At 43.2% G+C, this 17,033-nt stretch overlaps 2 protein-coding genes across 28 annotated transcripts in view; both read right to left on the bottom strand.

Moving 5' to 3' along the window:
• Nucleotides 1–631: 631 nt before the first annotated feature.
• LOC122990858 (protocadherin gamma-C5-like) overlaps nucleotides 632–17,033 on the bottom strand; it is a 293,120-nt gene continuing 276,718 nt past the window's right edge. For 13 of the 26 annotated variants that reach the window (XM_044364413.1, XM_044364415.1, XM_044364416.1 and 10 more), the window contains exons 2-5: nucleotides 8,582–8,640; nucleotides 7,525–7,578; nucleotides 5,020–5,117; nucleotides 632–3,338 (exon numbers count right to left, since the gene is read on the bottom strand). In XM_044364413.1, coding sequence (XP_044220348.1) covers nucleotides 3,055–3,338; nucleotides 5,020–5,117; nucleotides 7,525–7,578; nucleotides 8,582–8,640 — 495 coding nt within the window. In that variant the 3' untranslated portion in view covers nucleotides 632–3,054. Of the gene's footprint in view, nucleotides 3,339–5,019; nucleotides 5,118–7,524; nucleotides 7,579–8,581; nucleotides 8,641–13,937; nucleotides 16,683–17,033 lie in introns of those variants that run through there. The other 13 variants (XM_044364421.1, XM_044364423.1, XM_044364424.1 and 10 more) reach the window with 6 other exon arrangements.
• Nucleotides 5,093–17,033, bottom strand: part of LOC122990889 (protocadherin gamma-A11-like) — a 56,721-nt gene continuing 44,780 nt past the window's right edge. Inside the window, exons 2-3 of one of the 2 annotated variants that reach the window (XM_044364457.1) lie at nucleotides 8,582–8,640; nucleotides 5,093–5,117 (exon numbers count right to left, since the gene is read on the bottom strand). The gene's annotated coding sequence lies outside the window, so the exon portion shown is untranslated. Of the gene's footprint in view, nucleotides 5,118–7,565; nucleotides 7,579–8,581; nucleotides 8,641–17,033 lie in introns of those variants that run through there. The other variant, XM_044364458.1, reaches the window with a different exon arrangement.

Genomic DNA, 17,033 nt, shown 5'->3' with positions numbered 1-17,033 from the left:
TTTCATCATCAAAATGAAAGAGATTATAAAAAATCATATAAAAATCCACATTATACTATAATCTATAATATAATTTTTTCCTGCTCTTTTAGTCACTTTTCTTGCTGCACTGACCTGCATACAATAATATATTGACAAATTTGCTGCATATTGTTGTGGATCCTTTTATAAAAAGAAGTAGTGTGGCAGTAAAGTGTTCAATGCACCATCATCATTTATCATGTGATGAGGGAACAGTAGTTGAACAGTGCTCAGTCTGTTAATTCTGAATGGATACATGACTAGAAATAGTATTTTTTGGACTCATTTTTTCCCTCTTTTTCATCTCTCTAAAAGCCACAAAGGACAACTTGAACAGACCAGGGATAGAGCAAAGCTTGCTGGGATATATTGGTTGACTGCTGAAGCTCTGCTGAATGTGGGTCACACAGACAAGAAAGCCCCAGGAAAGACTTTTAATACGCAGCAGACTGGATCTTACAGTGTTTTAATACTCTTCAAAGGTGAGTCTAATGAATGAATAGGGTTAGCAAGTTAACTCACTCCAAAGCAACATACTGTGTAAGATGTGTGTAAGACGTATTAAATAGACATTTCACACATTAGCACAAAACAAACTGCAAACAAGAAATTTTAAATGATTTCAGAATCTTTTTATTTGAAATGTCAGTGTTCAAGAGAAAATAAAACAGCAATATAAATATTAGCATAAAAATAAGAGAGTAACACAGGGATATAGCGTGGGGGCTAAGCATTTGATAAGAAAGATAATACAGCAGGATAGAGTAGTATTAATTCAGCAGCGGACGGACGTACACATATATAATATTTATAATCATTTGTTCATATGGACAGAAAGAGAATGAGAGGCATTCTTTCACAAATGCACAAGATAAAATCACCGCAAAAGAACATTAAGAGGTTACAGAAGGATAGAAACATTTCCATATTTTTTTTGTTTTGTTTCTTTACAGGGTGATAAAAGATAGTAGAGAGAAAATGAACACAAAAATATGCGCAACACATATCACAAGTTAACTAGTCTACGTGTGTCACTTGTTTACTTATCTAAAGTTATCTTTATTTATTTACACTGAAGTTAGTTGGCTTCCATGGTGCTTAGTTACTACATTGCAACACAAACTTTTGAAGAACATCTCAGATTTTTATTCATTATTGTTTTTTTTTTTTTTTTTTAATCTGTGGTTTTCTTATTTTCTTGAAAAACAAAATGCAACACATTCCAGTAGTAAGCCACGCCTTGTGGAGAGGGACTTGTATTTTGAAAATGCTGGACGTGGTCCCTACTATACAAACAACTGGCTCTTACCATCAACAGGACTTGTGTTTATTTACAGTGGGGAAGAGCCTCACAGGACCGGGAAATGGAGGGCAGAAGTGAGTGGTAGAGAGGCCAAGGTTTCCCATTGATTTCAAGGGAGGAAGGATATTTCAAAGGGCTCTGGAGTGGCATTTCCTCACCAACAGGGACAGATGTACTTGGCTCTGTTGACCTCTACCTGGGTCAGTGCATTAGAGAAGGTTTAGGGGGATGGGTGGGTCAACAGTGGTTCCTCTGTACATTCAGTGGGTAGAGCCAAGGTTGTTTCCCACCCCCGTAGTCAATGTAATGGTGCCACCTCAGTCTGTGTACCCCTCACCACACGCCCTCCACTCCCACTGACCCAGCCTGCAAGCTGCCTTTTCTCATGCAGTTGTATCTGGCCAGGGCCCTGACAGACAGATGGACGGCAAAGTAAAGACTTCATATCTTATACAAACAACTCCTCTATGCTATTGAATCATTATCTCCCAAAGAAAAAGTTACTGTGACACATCAAGAAGTTTCTTCAGCACTTCAGGATAGTGAGGGGGAAATACTCCGTGGAGGCCCTAGCAGTCTAGAAGTGTACAGAAACTCCTAAGCACTTAAGTTTACCACATTTATGCATTTCTCTAAAGACCAAAGTGATTACTACCCCTACATCATCTCATCTTCAGAAAACAAACAGTGCATTTCTCATTGTTTGGCTCTCAACGTGGGGTAGTGGGGGGGAGCACACGATCTGGGTGTGAGGAGGGGAGGGTGGAGGGAGCAGGGCAGCAGGACATGTTTGTGCCCATCTGGAGGTGTTATACAAGAAGTCAGTCCCTGCTGCTGCACCACCTGAATGGACAGCATGGCTCATGACTCCATGACACGACGACGTGCCACCCTGCCCTCTGCCAGCCGTTCCTCCGGGTGCATGCTCAGGTCATAAAAATATCAGAGGAGATTAAAATCTTATCTTTTTTAAACTATGATTACAAAAGTAATTTTCTTTTTGTGTCAAATAAATGCTACATGTGCATTCTATTGACCTGCGATTGGAGGGAGGATAATAGATTGAGGACATCCTCCTCTTTGCTTTTGAAATGCATAGTTTGCAACTCTAAACTAGTATATGTGGTTTGAACCTTAAAGAGCATGCAGAAGAGTTTGTAATACCTGTCAAACAACAGCCTTATATCCACAGGCTTTGAGATCCTGCAAGGCTGACCCTACATAGGAATATAATGGATGGCAACTAGCGTACTTTACAAGAGCTGACTTTCCACGTCAGGAAAGAGCACAATAAATCCAACATGAAAGACATTAACATTTCATCTCTGAATACATCACTGCGTATAGCCTTGTCATACCAGCAAGGTTCTTTACACTGAATCTCTTTGTCCAAGTTCATTTGATTTTTGCCAAAAGAAAAAAGAAAAAAAACAAACAATAACCCCCCATACTCTGCCAAAAATATCTACCGACAAAGATTACAAGAGCAATACTAGACCTTTAGCACAGCACGGGTTACACCAGCAACAACCTTCAGCACATTCAGATTCTTCAAGGCCCTCAAGACACTCTTTCAAAGAACCATCAACATTGTCCATGTGGTCAAAAGTGATTTACTGTCAATGTTTAGACAGCAGAGCAGTAAGATACCTAATGGTGGGGTGTGGGGGGTTGAATTTCTCATCAGATCAAGCCAGATTTATCGTTCCTCCACCTCTTTCTGTCCCACTCTACTTCTTCTCCTTCTTGGTGGACTTCTTCTTGGAGGCAGGGGTCTGAGCGGCCTTGGGGGGCTCGGGCTGGCCTGAGGCCTGGGGTGGGGGCAGTGCCTGCTGGGTGGCCTGCTGAGCTGTGGCCTGCTGCTGCTGGGGGTTGGAGGTGAGGGTGGCCGTGCTACCGGGGATGTAGACGTTCTGGCGATAGTCGGGCACGTGCTGCAGGGTGAACTGGGGGCTGTAGCGGGTGCTCAAGCCCATGGTGCCGGGCCCCAAAGTGGCCGTAGCCTCGCTCACTTCTAGGGGAAAGAGGGACAGAGTGGGGGAATCGGGGGTGAGATGGGAGAGGAGAGAGGGATGAAACTTGTTAGACAAAAAGAATTTAAGTTTCAGTGTTATGTACAAGTGGTGAAATGAAAGGTCAAAGGGATTAGATTTCATTTAAACATTCATCCCAATGCGTAGGCAAAGTGATTCCGCAGGGGATTTATTTTTTGCAACAGCTCAACTAAAAAAAGGGCATGAATAGGAAAAAAAGAACAAAATAGGAAGAAGAGGTGTTACAAAATGGTTGATTGTGTCCAGACATGTTTTTAACAGAGATGATGACTCTGTCTCCCCAGCACACTCCTCTGTGTTTCTGATTGTCTATAACGCGTGCTCTGACTCTGTGTGTGTGCATGACGTAGCTGCTCAGCTCATAATTCTCCCACAGCCCCTGCATTGCAGAGCCAGAGACACAAACGCTCCCTCCCCCCATCCTGTAGTTCCTCTCAGCCTATATATTGTAAATACACATATGCACACATACCCTTCTCTGTTAACTGCATTAACTTCCAGTGAACCAAAGCAGTAGCTGAAAACATCATTTTTTTGATACTCTTTCTGCTCTCACACAGTATTTTTCTAACTGATTGCATAATTTCTCATGCGTCGTCTTATCAATTCAGTAACTTTAGCTAAAGAGGAGAGACAACCTTCAGTAATTATCACATGTACTCGTTTGTTCCTGATGGCACTAACTGTTCATTATGTCTAACTTTGTGCTGACATGCAGATTACCACTAAGCCAAAGACAGAGCATTTCTCCCTGTTCACTCTAGATGGAAAAATTCCACACCACGTCCGGTGCAGTGTCCAAGAGAGGGCTGGGTGTGTGTGTGTGTGTGTGTGTGTGTGTGAAGGGAGGGAGATGTGATGTGTCAATGATTTAAATAACAGTGGAAACAATGACTTGAGTCTGTTATTGTTTATTGCCAAACAATAAACCAAAAATAAAATTTGCCAAACAAAATCTTATTAAGTTTGTCCCTCCACCATTTCTGCCTTTTGTCAGTGCATCCGAAGTTGCTCATCTTTGATTTCAAGGCCAAATTTCTATGTATTTTTCCATGTGATGTGATTTCAAAGCCTTCCACAGAAACAGCCCAAAGATGAGTCACTATGTGTGTGTCCTCTGTGCCGACAAAGCAGTCATTGCAGGAACAGAGGAATAGTACAGGTCTAGTGGAATACTGTCTCTATGTTATGTAGGAGAATGAAGGTTGCATATTACATAATCATTCATATGGACCTATAGCCTTTTGGTTATGATTAAACAATGTGCATGTGATAAGTGTGTACAGTGGAAACATGCATCTCTGTCATATGATTGAATTCAACACACAAACTGTAGTGTTTATCTGAGGAGCTGCAGGTAGCTACGTCCACTGCCTGAATAATATGTGAGGATTCCTCTGGACATTGGACATTCATTAGTAAACAGCCACTACATGCAATAAGCTATGGAAACATCAATGTGGACTGAGAGAGCTTTATCAGCGAGGAAGTCTGGCTAGTTGCCCTCCAACCAAACAGGAAACTAAATAAACCACAGCCACTCATGCACCATAATTAAGCCGATGAAGAGGAAGACATGTTTGGAAATTAGGAGATGTAATGTTGGGTGGGAAGAGAAAGATAACAAGGTATAGGACTCACCGTTAGCTGCAGCCATCAGGGCCTGGAGCTGCTCGGCTTCAGTTGGGGGCTGGGGCCAGGGGCCAGTTCCCATGGCAACCTCAGGTCCTCCGGTAGCCCTGTGGCGAAAATGAGGAAAAAACCATTATAAACAACTGGTGTTTCATCCTCTACATTGTGTTTGTTTAGCTCACTCAGTTTGACAGTTGGTGGTTTACGATGTAAAGGCAAAGCAGCTGATAGTGAAGTACACAGCCTGAGGAAAACTCGGCAAGGATAACGAGGAGGATGTGTAGTATACAAAGCAGGGTGTGTCTCAAACAAACACACTCTAAAACACACTCTTGTTAAGGCGTGTACAAAAGTGTCTTCACACAGACGCACAGTAGCAAGCGTGTTCAAGCATTCACACAGAGTAAACATTGTACAACATTCACACACTCTCCGGAATGACCATGGGCACTGTGCCTTCAAGTAAATCTGATTAAATATTTAATGATCCCACCTTTTAAAAGGAAATAGCTGTCTGCATAGTCACACATGCAGCGCTCAGGGAACACTGAACATTTCCATCTGGGCTAACTTCACCTTCAAAGGCTTGTTTATTTAAAGTCTGTAATTTGCATGTGGGGGGGAACAAAGGAGAAAGCAGACTTGCGATGTATTATGCTCACCTACTTGTTTCCATTCCCACACTTGTGACACACCGATACAAGCTCTACAACTCTGTACAATACTGACAACTAGGTTATAAAGCTTTAATCCTGGCTCTGCTCCTTTTCCCAAATTGCTAATAAACTTCTTTCTTCTGGATTTTTAGATGGTGGTTTGATTTGCCATAAAACTGCAGTATTTTATCTTTATGCTACTCGTACACAGTCAGAAAATAACTAATAAATGTCACTACATTTAATTAGAGGCCCTGCATAAGTCACAAAAAATCATCCTGGAAAACCATTATGGATGCTGCTTCTAGAGTTATTCATTACAAACAATATAAATTATTTAAACTACTCTCTCAACCTCCTGAATTATGTGTCTTTGTGTCCAATACACTGGTTATTTGTTTTGGCTAATAACAAACCATCTGAGGGCATTTAGTGGAGGATCATTAGCCCACAGAGACATGGGTAAAAGGGTCTGGTGGATTGCACAACTCTGAAGAGGACAGTCAATGACACATCAGGGATTAAAAGGACACTGAGGTCTCAGGTCCTACTTTCTAACAAATTTAGGCTGCAGTAATAAATGAGGAAAACAAGGCTGCAGGTGTGTAATTACTGTGCTAAATACATGGGATGTAAAGGAGCACTCTTTGATGTTCTCCATTTAAAACCTCCTGGACAAATTGGTCTGCTCTGGGGAGTTAAGAGAAAGTAAAGGACACAACGAGGGAACCAGTGAAAAAGGAATTCTAACACAAAAACAGTGCTCTGTTTAAGAGCAGGTTGCCAGATCGCACTGCCAAAACTCTGAAGTGGTTTTCAGTTCAGTGCCAGAGAGAGACTGAAGGAGAGAAACATGTACATCCTGTGCCAGGCAGCCAATGAGAAACAGGCTGGGTTAGAGCACGGTCAGTAAAGCTAGGGCAGCCATTTTGGGACTCTTTACATCACTTAAGATAAAAGGGAATGCTTCATTTGTGCTAAATTAGCATCCCACTGTACTTATCACATCCTGTGGTTGTGTTAAGCGCTTCCTGTGGTCAGCGTTATCACTTCCTGTGGCCAAGATAGTGAACTGTGGTCCAGTGGGATGTCTTTAGTTGACCAGACAGTGCTATCTTTTTTCCTCTGCAATCTTACATGATGTGTTTTGTCTCTCAGTTGCCTCTCCGTGTTGTTTTGCTTCTAGACATTTACTTCAAACTTAATTTAAGCCGATACAGTCACATAGTGTGCATGCTGGTAGCTGTCTCATCTACATGTTGACCTGAAGAGTTTAACGTGGAGTCCTGTTTACTTTATAGAGTAACCTTTCAATCTTTAACAGGCTTTAAATAGAAAGCAGTCATGAGACAGCTGTCTTCATTGTCTCTTTTGTGTTGTCGTCCAGTTGATAAATCAAATGAAAAAGCCACATGTGGTGATGTTGGGCTACAACCATCACAGACATACATCAAAGGCAACACTGTATGGTAAGCCGGTATTCTTGAAGGAGAAAAAAAACAAGAGCTCTCAGACTATAATGACCATATTTATAGCACACATACAAGGCATAGCAAATCTACCAAACACTGCACGCAAACTGTACAAAATGTTACAATCCTTTCTACACCACAGCAAGCATTGTGGCCTATGCACATCGATCAACAAACCCCATCAAAGTTTTGAGGAGACTAACAGAAGCTATGGGTTAGGTACATCTACACACAGCACAGCACTCAACTGCAGTGCACTAGCTAAAAACAACTCTCTGCCCTTGTTAGCTGATCAGGTCACTGTTCCACTGAACAGTGACTTGACAAAACTGAACAGCTACTAAGGACAGAAAGTGACTATATAGTGCCTACATCTAAATTAGTACCTTGTCCCACTCTTCGGCGTCCATCGTATGTGTGTACCGTACGGCATGTGGGGACTAAAAACACAACAAGTTATACAGTCTGAAAGAATCATTTTGTATTTGAAGGTTGGGGTTAGTGTAAGGAAAATGTTGAGTCATATCATTTTAAAATATCAGAGATGGAAAGTTAGTTTTCTATTTCTTCATTAACATTGCTTCACTAACATGAATTATATCCAACGTATCTGTAGTCCCTATGGTATCCCTTAAGAAGTGGCTTGTGTTTGTGTGGGTCTCTTCAGGGAAAAGCCTTGCCTCATGGAATGTGTTGTGTAATCATTGTTGTGAAAACTGTTAGTGCAAGCACGCCATTTTATCCCACATGGTACGGTCAAATAGAAATAATCAACCACCAGTGCACACGCTCACTCATTCACACAACTGAAATGGAGAGATACAATGAATCTACTGGCATTTAACAGGCAAGTCGCTGATGTCAAGAATTACATTTTAAGTAACCAGTCAGTTCCACCTTTCAGATGGCAGAAAATGAAGAGAGAGCAATAAGGATAAACACTCTATCCCTTCCCCCCACTGGCTCTGGTCACCGTCCCTCATCAGTAGTACTGAGTGATGGCACACAGGCTCAGAGAGCGCAGAGAGGAGAGGAGCAGAAGGGGGAGGGGGAGAGGAAGCTGCGGCAGCCATTTTATAAAGCCGCCTGGAAACAGGCAGGGATGCTCATTCAGGAGTGTGTATCAGGAATCAGAACTCACTGAGAAGAGTCATGTATTTAAATGCAATCATAAATTGCATCATCACTACAATGCAATTAAAAGTCAGATTTAGATGGTTGCATTATGACTTCAGAATTTTACAATCTGGACGTGCAGACTGCAAGTTCTCATGGTTACAGCTCCTCTACCATCCCCCCTTCTCTTCTCTTCATTTCTCAACCTTCATCACACCCTCTGTCTTTACGATAACCTTGCCTTGTGCAGCACAACAACATGCTGTTGACATTACTGAGCACTTGACCTGTGTGTGTGTGTGTGTGTGTGTGTGTCAGTTTACTCACCCGCTAGGTCCGGGTCTCTGTCCCTGTGTGAAGCGCCAGTCATTGTTGGGGGGCTTTTGCTGTGAAGAGAACAGAAGATGCAACATGAAATGCATGTTTCATTGCAACATCAGCAAGACGTTTCTGAGGTGTACTTTATGGTTCATAAGATGTTGTTTTGTGGCTGACACATCTGTTTGTGATGATGTATGTCTGTGTGTGCCCTTTTGTGTGTCTGTCTGTGATTTAGAAAACCTTCACAGTTTTTCAGCAAGGCTCAACAAATGGTTGCAGATGACAACAAATACCGGGACGCTCAGGCATCCATGTTGTTCCAAGAGCTGTGGAGCATAAAATGCGGCAGAGGAGCATGCACACACAGAGACTGTTACAACACGAACTAGGGCTCTGCTAATGAAATAGGACTGAAACTAAAAACAAAGGTCAGACAATATTGAAAAGCACCACACAGGAGCAACATAACCAAGCACTCAGCTATATAACAGTGTGAGTGCCCACAAAATGCACCAATGTAGCCAGAAGATGAATCAGACATCCAAAAGACTTGCATCTGAAAGGCATTCCCTCACTGCATGACCACACATAAAAATCTGTCTTAAATACAAAATTTAACTGATCATGGGTGAAAAAAATGTATGCAAAACAAAACTATTAAGCTCCTGTATATCTGTAAATTGGGCACAGAGAGTCCTTGGAACACAAGGCTGTTTATTCTAATACAAAAACTTCAAGGAGAAAAGGCAAAGATGGTAGCTGAGTGGTGATAAAAAAAGCCTCTTGCTTCTCTTTCCTCTCTCATCTATATATGTCCCTGCCACTCTCTATTAATGTCTTCAAGTCCATTGCACTTTTGTCCATCTCAGCCTCACTGGCCATGTCACCATGTCTTTTCCATCTCTCTAGCTCTTTCCCTCTATCCCAGTCTCTCTTGTTGTGCAGTGATGCGGTGAATAGACCCTTGGCTTGGCTCCAGATTCTGCTGCCTAATCGACACAAGAGCTCCCCGGAGAGAGAGGCCAGCAGGATGATGTGCTGCATTATTAAAAGAGCTGTTCTACCCTAGTGAATGATGGAAGGAGGCAAAGAGAGCAGGAGAGAAAATAGAGAATCCCTCAAAGATACCTCTACCAAAGGAAGAATATTGCGGGATAAGCTGATGACTGTAGTAACTAGAGCATCTGTTACAATATAAGTGCATGAAGAATGAATGCCCCACTGAATGGTGACTAACTGAATGCACAAAAAGAACAAAAAGTCAGATACGGATTGTCAAAACAAGTGAAATTGGGAATAGTGTTTTGTATCCATGCAGAGACAACACATGAGAAGTGCCATCCTATGAGAAAGATAGCGTCAGAGAAATCAACAGTAAATTAAATAGGGGAGGGACATAGGGAACTGTGTGTTCATTGTTTGGACCAGTGAAGGACACTACATCAGCTGAAAGGGAGTGTGAATGATACAGAAGTAAAGTCGTTGCATAGCAATAAATGTCCATTTAATAATAAAATACAATTACTGAACAACTCCATAACGCATGAAGTGTTGACTGTAAATAGATGTTAGAGGATTAAATTTCATTGTTGTCTACAAAAGAGTCCATTAACCTTGGTGGTCACTCAACACAATCAGTCGAGTCTTTAACACTCAGGAAAAGCAAAGTCTGCCAGGTTACATCCTCATAACAAACTGCAATACTAGCACTCATAAGTTGAATTTATTACCACATGAAACCATAGTGGATGAGGATTAGAAGAGGAGGGCATATCTGAACTTTTACCCTACCTCAGAGCACAGCTTGGTCATCTCTAAAAATGGACTAAGAGATGCGTATGTGTGAGTGGGCATGTGAGTCTGTCTGAGTTCTGTTGACGAGAGAAAAAGATCAGTGATGAGTAGAGGCAAACATCCACAGAGAGGCCCAGCATTCCAGCTGTGTGACTAGTTCTCACCACACACACACATACTCTTCATTTCCAAGGTCAGATCCCACTGCAGGCATGTGGAATAAAGGGTAAGTGGAATATTGGGCCCCACTGCGAGCTTAAGGTAAACGTATTGGGTGGGATATGCTGTGTTGTAATCATGTATGCTTCATTTGAGGTAGTTTGTCTGGACTCACACGGAAGCAGACAGGGGATATCCATAAATATGCAACTCTCTTCGGCTCAAGAAGAAAGTCAGACTATTTTCAAACACTCAACTAAACCACAAATAGTTAAGAGTTGCTGAGTTAAGACGGTTTAGACAACAATTGCCAAGGTTAACAAATCCCAAGCCAGGTTTAATGGCATGTAAGGATCAAAATCTAATTGCCTTTTCAGCTCTAATTATCTGAGCATCTTTAGCTGTGCTTGTTTTTTGTTAACATTACATAGTCTCTGAAGTGAGCTGATCACTTAAGATAGATGAGATGAAAGTATTCAAAACGCACGATACAATTTTTTTTAGAGTGCAAATTGGTTTGAAGGAGAGAGGGAGAGAAGGTGAGACAGACTATTCAGGGAGCCAATGCAGAGAGGTGAAGGGATTACAGTTCTGTGGGCCTGAATTCTTATCCAGTTTGAAAGACTTTCATATCACCCTGAAGCTTTAACACTGCCAGTCTGCTTCCTTTACATCTTTAAGTTGAGCCAAAAGGCTGTGCAAGTTCCTCTTATTACTACCTGACTGAGCTCTTAAGCTATTGTACCATGATGTCTGTCAGTTGAGGTACTATCATCTTTAGACACGAGTGTCTGAGAACTCTGGATTCATCAGGGGGAATAAGCTGCGCCCATCAGCATATGGGTGCATCTGCCAACATCCAGCATGTTTGTAAGTATGCGACTGTTAACTTTTCCAAAATATCTGGCTTACTGGTTAACACTTTGTTTATCATGAACGGAAGAGTTAGAGATTTATAGAGTGCCAAAGGTATACAAAAGTCCTTCACACACACAAGTCCATGGTACTTTTACGGGAAGATTGGGTTTGCTAACATACATACAAATTGTATGGGTGTTAAAAGAATTATGGCTGGACTGCACTTGGTGATCTGTCTGAAAAGAGGAAGTCCTTTCTGTTGGTCTGATAACCTTCAGCACACACACAAACACACACGCACACAGCACAGAGACCAACATATTCATTCGGTTTCCCAGCTATCTTGCATTATTTCCAAAGACAGTGTCCTTGCTAGTCAATGATTACGCCAGTGAAAATTGGGATATATAACCCTTACAATTCCATTCAGCTGTTAATTCACTGTAAAGAAAAGGCTGACCACTGAGACACATATTGGAGAAAACACAGCGTGTGGTGCTTGACTTTAATATTGCTGTCCCTTGAACAAACACCATGACTCAACTAACAAAACCCTTGAGGACAGTTTCACTGAACCGCATGAGCCAGTTTGTTGCATGTGCAGCTATATCATCCATAAAAAAGTATGTTTACAAAACACTCTGCCTAAGTCAGAACACGTGCCAACCCTTATACATTCCAACAGACTCAAATATTGAATAACTAACCCAAGACCATAGTCATGGCAATATTCCAATCCTAATCTGGCACCTCTGGTTTTACTGCAGAGACAGAGGGATAACACTATTGTTCTTTTAAGAAAGATTTACATGTTGCAGGCCAATGGGAAGCACTAACATTTTATTTACCAATGTTTAGGACATTTCTTTTTGTAAACTTTGTGTTGGCACAGTGTTAGTTGCCAGAGCAGAACACTATAAATGAATAGAAGATACAAAGAAGGGCAGTGGAAAGTGACTGACAATCAGGCACCGAGGCCCAAGGGTCTTGCTAAAATTACACACGACTGGAGCGCTTCTTGTGCCTGATGCTTTGTACACACCATCTCACACACAAGCACATAAACACCCACAGTGATGGCTGCTGCTCTAAAGCCATTATAGACCATGCCGTCTGTCACTGCGGCACATGTGCATGAAGCCATCCTTCCTTTCCCTTTATCCATCTTTTTTCCTCTGTTGTCCATTGCACACGTGTCACTAGAACAGGGAGACAGATGGTACCCTGCTGACCTCAGGGACAACCTAATTCAGCACAAATAGTGGGCCTATGTTACACAGACTCATGAGAAACAGGCCAATATGATAGATATTAAACAGACACAAAACTAAACATCCTGTTGTGCGGAGTAGAAATAGTTATCTTTAAAATACCACAGAAAAAATAATGACCTTCAACCAGCAACTCTACATTGACTGCCTGACATGACTGAGGATGTGTGCATTAAGGATGAGAAATCCACAAACTTTTTTTCATTAAATTCCCTTAAAATGAATCATCCTGACAAAACCACTGTCAGCCATTTTATCTCCATAACAGTTCTTCCCTTGCATCAGACCACTAAATGGACTGTCTGTGTCTTATGCATTTGATTACTATCTTGTTAGCCTCCCTTCACACGTCATTCTAAACAAATATTAAGGAGCGGCGTCTCTGACCAAGGATCTAAGAATGGAAATTAGAATGTCTGTACAGAACTCATACACACACAGCCTCGGTCATGTGGTGCTGAGTCCTGGAACCAATCACCAAAAGTTCAGAGGACAACAGGAAGTCAGGGGTCAGGCACTGACCCCATGAATTCCTGTTTTTCAGCTACTGCTTTATTCTTTAACTGCCCCCCTTCCACCCCTCTTCCCAATTTCTTTCCTAGGCCCTTTTCCTCTCCTTCACCCCCCATCTCTCCCTCTGTCATCCTGTTCCCCTCTGTCTCCCAGCCATTGCACTGAGCCAACACTGCAGGACCTATTTTCATCTGTTTGTCTCCTCCTCTCCATCTGTTAGGAGCACTTATGTTTCCCCCTTTTCCCCTTCCTTTGCCATTTCTTCAGCTATCTCCAACAGCCTTCTTTCTGCCTCACTTTCTCTTTATCTGTATCTTTCTTATCCATAAAGAACATGTCTTCTCTGCCAGTTTAGTTACTGGAAGTCAAAGTCACCACATTTCCTAGCCTCAGGTTAGATTAAATATTAAGCAGCTCTTCATTCTGCCCAAATCTGTCCAGTAGGACAACAAAGCTCTAAGAGCTTTTTTCACCATGTAGAGAGAGGCATCCTGCTGCTAAAGCAAGTGGGTTTTTAGATAAAATACTGCAGAGCTACGTGACTGAGGAAATCAAGGTTATTACTCTACTGTCACGAGTCAAAGCATCAAAACACCCCATTCCCTGTAAAGATATGCTATTAAAAAACTGCATGTGAAAAACATTTCTTGATATACTAAAAGCATCTTCCAAACCAGTCTACAGATACTCAAACACCTGTATTGGTCTTCTCCCACCATGGCATATCACACCAATGCCATGCTTGCTCACCCACTTTAAGCCCTCACCTCACTGGCTGAGTTCATAAGGTGCTTCCTGCTGAGTGTCATGTTGAGTGTGTTGTTGTGACTCAGCATGGGTGTCTTCATAAATACAAAGTCACTTCGGCTGGATATGGTGGAGTAACAGGGCCTATAAGTGCGTGTGTGCGGCTCCTGGGGGCCTCCCACAACCTCCATATAGCGTATGGGTCCATCAGTGTTGAGCTGCAGGTGCAGGTCCTTGCTGGGCCTCTGATGGTAACGACTGGACCTGTGGTGACCATAGCAGCAGCAGTCATAGCCACCCAGCCCTGGGCCACGGTGCCTTAGGCAACGTACCATGAGAATGACAAAGGTGATAAATGACACAGCTGATACACAGGCTAGAGAGATGATGAGGTACAAAGTGATGTCCGACATCCCAGTGCGGTGGGAGAAGGGTGTGTGGCGAGGGCTTGCTGGAGCATCGTTAGCTGTGCCCTTTTCATCCACAGTTACTGTAATGTTCACAGAACTGGACTTTGGCGGGTCTCCATTGTCCTGGACGATGATCACAATGTCATAAGTGGAGCCCCCTTCCTCCTCAGCCCACTTGCGGGCTGTGCGGAGCTCACCAGTGTGTGCCCCAATACGGAACATGCCAGCATTTGGTCCAGGGGCAATGGAGTAAAACAACCACGCATTGTGCCCACTGTCTGCATCCACCCCTACAAGTTTATTTACGAGGTACCCTGGGCCGGCAGATGGGGGCACAGTGAGCTGTAATCCTTTGTCTTTTGGGTAGGCGGGGTGTACAACAACTGGTGCATTGTCATTCACGTCCACCACAAACACATGCACAGTGACATTGGCTGTCAGTATGGGCGCCCCGGCATCCCGGGCCTGCACCTCAATACGGAAAGCATTAAGCTGTTCATGATCCAGGGAGCGCATGCTGTAGATGTGGCCACTCTCTGGGTTAATGTAGACATAAGAAGAGATAGGTGAGCCCTGGACCATGCTGGGAAGGATGGAGTAGGTGATGCGCGCATTGTCACCCAGGTCTGGGTCAGTGGCGAAAACAGTGGTGATGGGAGTACTGGGAGCATTGTTCTCTGGGATGTCCACAGAGTATGAAGGCTGAGAGAAGGTGGGGGGGTTGTCATTTATATCCGAAAGCTTCACCACAAAAGTTGTTTGTGATGACAAGGGAGGAGAACCAGCATCAGTGGCCTTGATGACCACTGTGTACTCTGGGACAGTCTCACGGTCCAGGTTGCCAGCAGTGATGAGGCTGTAATGCATGCCAAAAGCTGAGTTAAGTTTGAATGGTAAACCTGGTTGGACAGTTAATGTAACCTTCCCATTCATACCAGAATCCAGGTCGCGTGCACTTATGAGCGCTATCACAGTCTCTGGTTTTGAGTCCTCTCTGATAGGACTGGTCAGTGATGTCAGTGTCACCTCTGGTGCGTTGTCATTCACATCGGTGATGTCCACTATGACGTTACAGGAGCCCTCCATAGCAGGAGAGCCACCATCTCTGGCCTGCACTGTGATGTGATATGCGGTGGCCTTCTCATAATCCACATCACCCTTCACACGGATCTCCCCACTTTTAGAATCCACGCTGAAAAGTTTGAGAACACGTTCCGGTGTGTATTTACTAAACAGGAAGGATATTTCTCCGTTGCGACCCGAATCCGCGTCGGTCGCGTTCAATTTCGTTACTAAAGTGCCCAGTGCAACATTTTCTAATAGGCTAACTTTTGTCACCGGCTCGTCAAAGACGGGCGCATTGTCATTTACATCCAGAATTTTAATGAGCAGGAGTGTTGAGCCAGATTTCTCCGGCTGACCCCCATCTACAGCTGTGAGCAGCAGGCGAAAAGCGGCCTGCGTCTCTCTGTCCAAAGCTTTGTCCACCACTAGCTCTGGAAACTTGCTGCCGTCACTTTTAGTCTCCACATTCAGGATAAAAAAGTCATTTGCTGCCAGATGGTAAGTGCGTAACGAGTTGATACCCACGTCTGGGTCGTGTGCGCTCTCCAAACGGAACCTTGTGCCAGGCGCAGCCGCCTCTGATATTTCCAAAGAAATGTTGCTAGTTGAAAACATCGGTGCATTGTCATTTACATCCAGAATGTCCACCACAACGCGTTGAATGTCTAAAGGATCCTCCAGAACTATTTGAAGGTGTAGTGAACATGCTGAATTTAATTCGCACAATTGTTCTCTGTCAATTTTTTGTTTAATAACCAAATCGCCGGTCGCCTGCTTTACCTCAAAATACTGCGTGGTGGATTCCGAGACCACCCGCAATCTCCTTTGAACAATCCGCTGGGCAGTAAGAGACAAATCTTTAGCGATATTCCCAACGATAGAGCCCGGGCTTAGTTCCTCCGACACGGAATAACTGAGCTGAGCGGACGCACAGGAGAGGCAAGCCAGATAAAAGCAGAGCCTCGACAGCTGCCTCCCTCCTCCAGAGCGCTTCCTCTGTCTGGAGTCCATTGTGCTGCGCTCCGAGGATCGGAGAATGGCAAAGTTTTTAACAACTTCTTTCACCGTAACGTATCCATACTCACATTAAAACAAGGCTACCGGGCTTGATGGTAAACATTTCCGTTTTAAAAAAAGAGCGATGGGAAGTTTTGATGTGATCATGACGCCCGTCTTTAAAGAGAAAACGATGACGAAAATCAAAGTATTTTCTGCCTCCACTGAAACTCTCTGCTCTGTCTCCTCCGCCTCGCTCCCCTCATGGGCGGGGAGAGACCACAGAAGCCCTCCCCTCATTGGAGACAGGCTGGACCAGCTCTGTCACACAGCTCCCTCACACACACACGCACACACACACACAGTGAAAACTTTTCAGTGACTTCACCTCACTTCCACTGAATCAACTTCATTCTCATTTTAAAAGTTTGAGAAAACAATGCAAACTGAATAACTGGATGCAAACCATCTTAGGGCTATGGAAAAACACACTTATATGATGAAAGAAAGAATTAAAGAGATGTAAGTAGATATTAAATGATTGTCATGTCGTTTACAATTTCAGTCACGTGCTCCTTAAGAGCGCCTCAAAACACAGACACAGTGTGTCAGCCAGCATGTAAATATAGCAATGCTATTTGTATC

The sequence above is a fragment of the Thunnus albacares genome, chromosome 10, assembly GCF_914725855.1.
Source record: "Thunnus albacares chromosome 10, fThuAlb1.1, whole genome shotgun sequence".
In the NCBI taxonomy this organism is placed as follows: Eukaryota; Metazoa; Chordata; class Actinopteri; order Scombriformes; family Scombridae; genus Thunnus; species Thunnus albacares.
The sequence above is the reverse complement of the archived record's forward strand: the minus strand, read 5'-3'. Positions and strand labels throughout refer to the sequence as shown.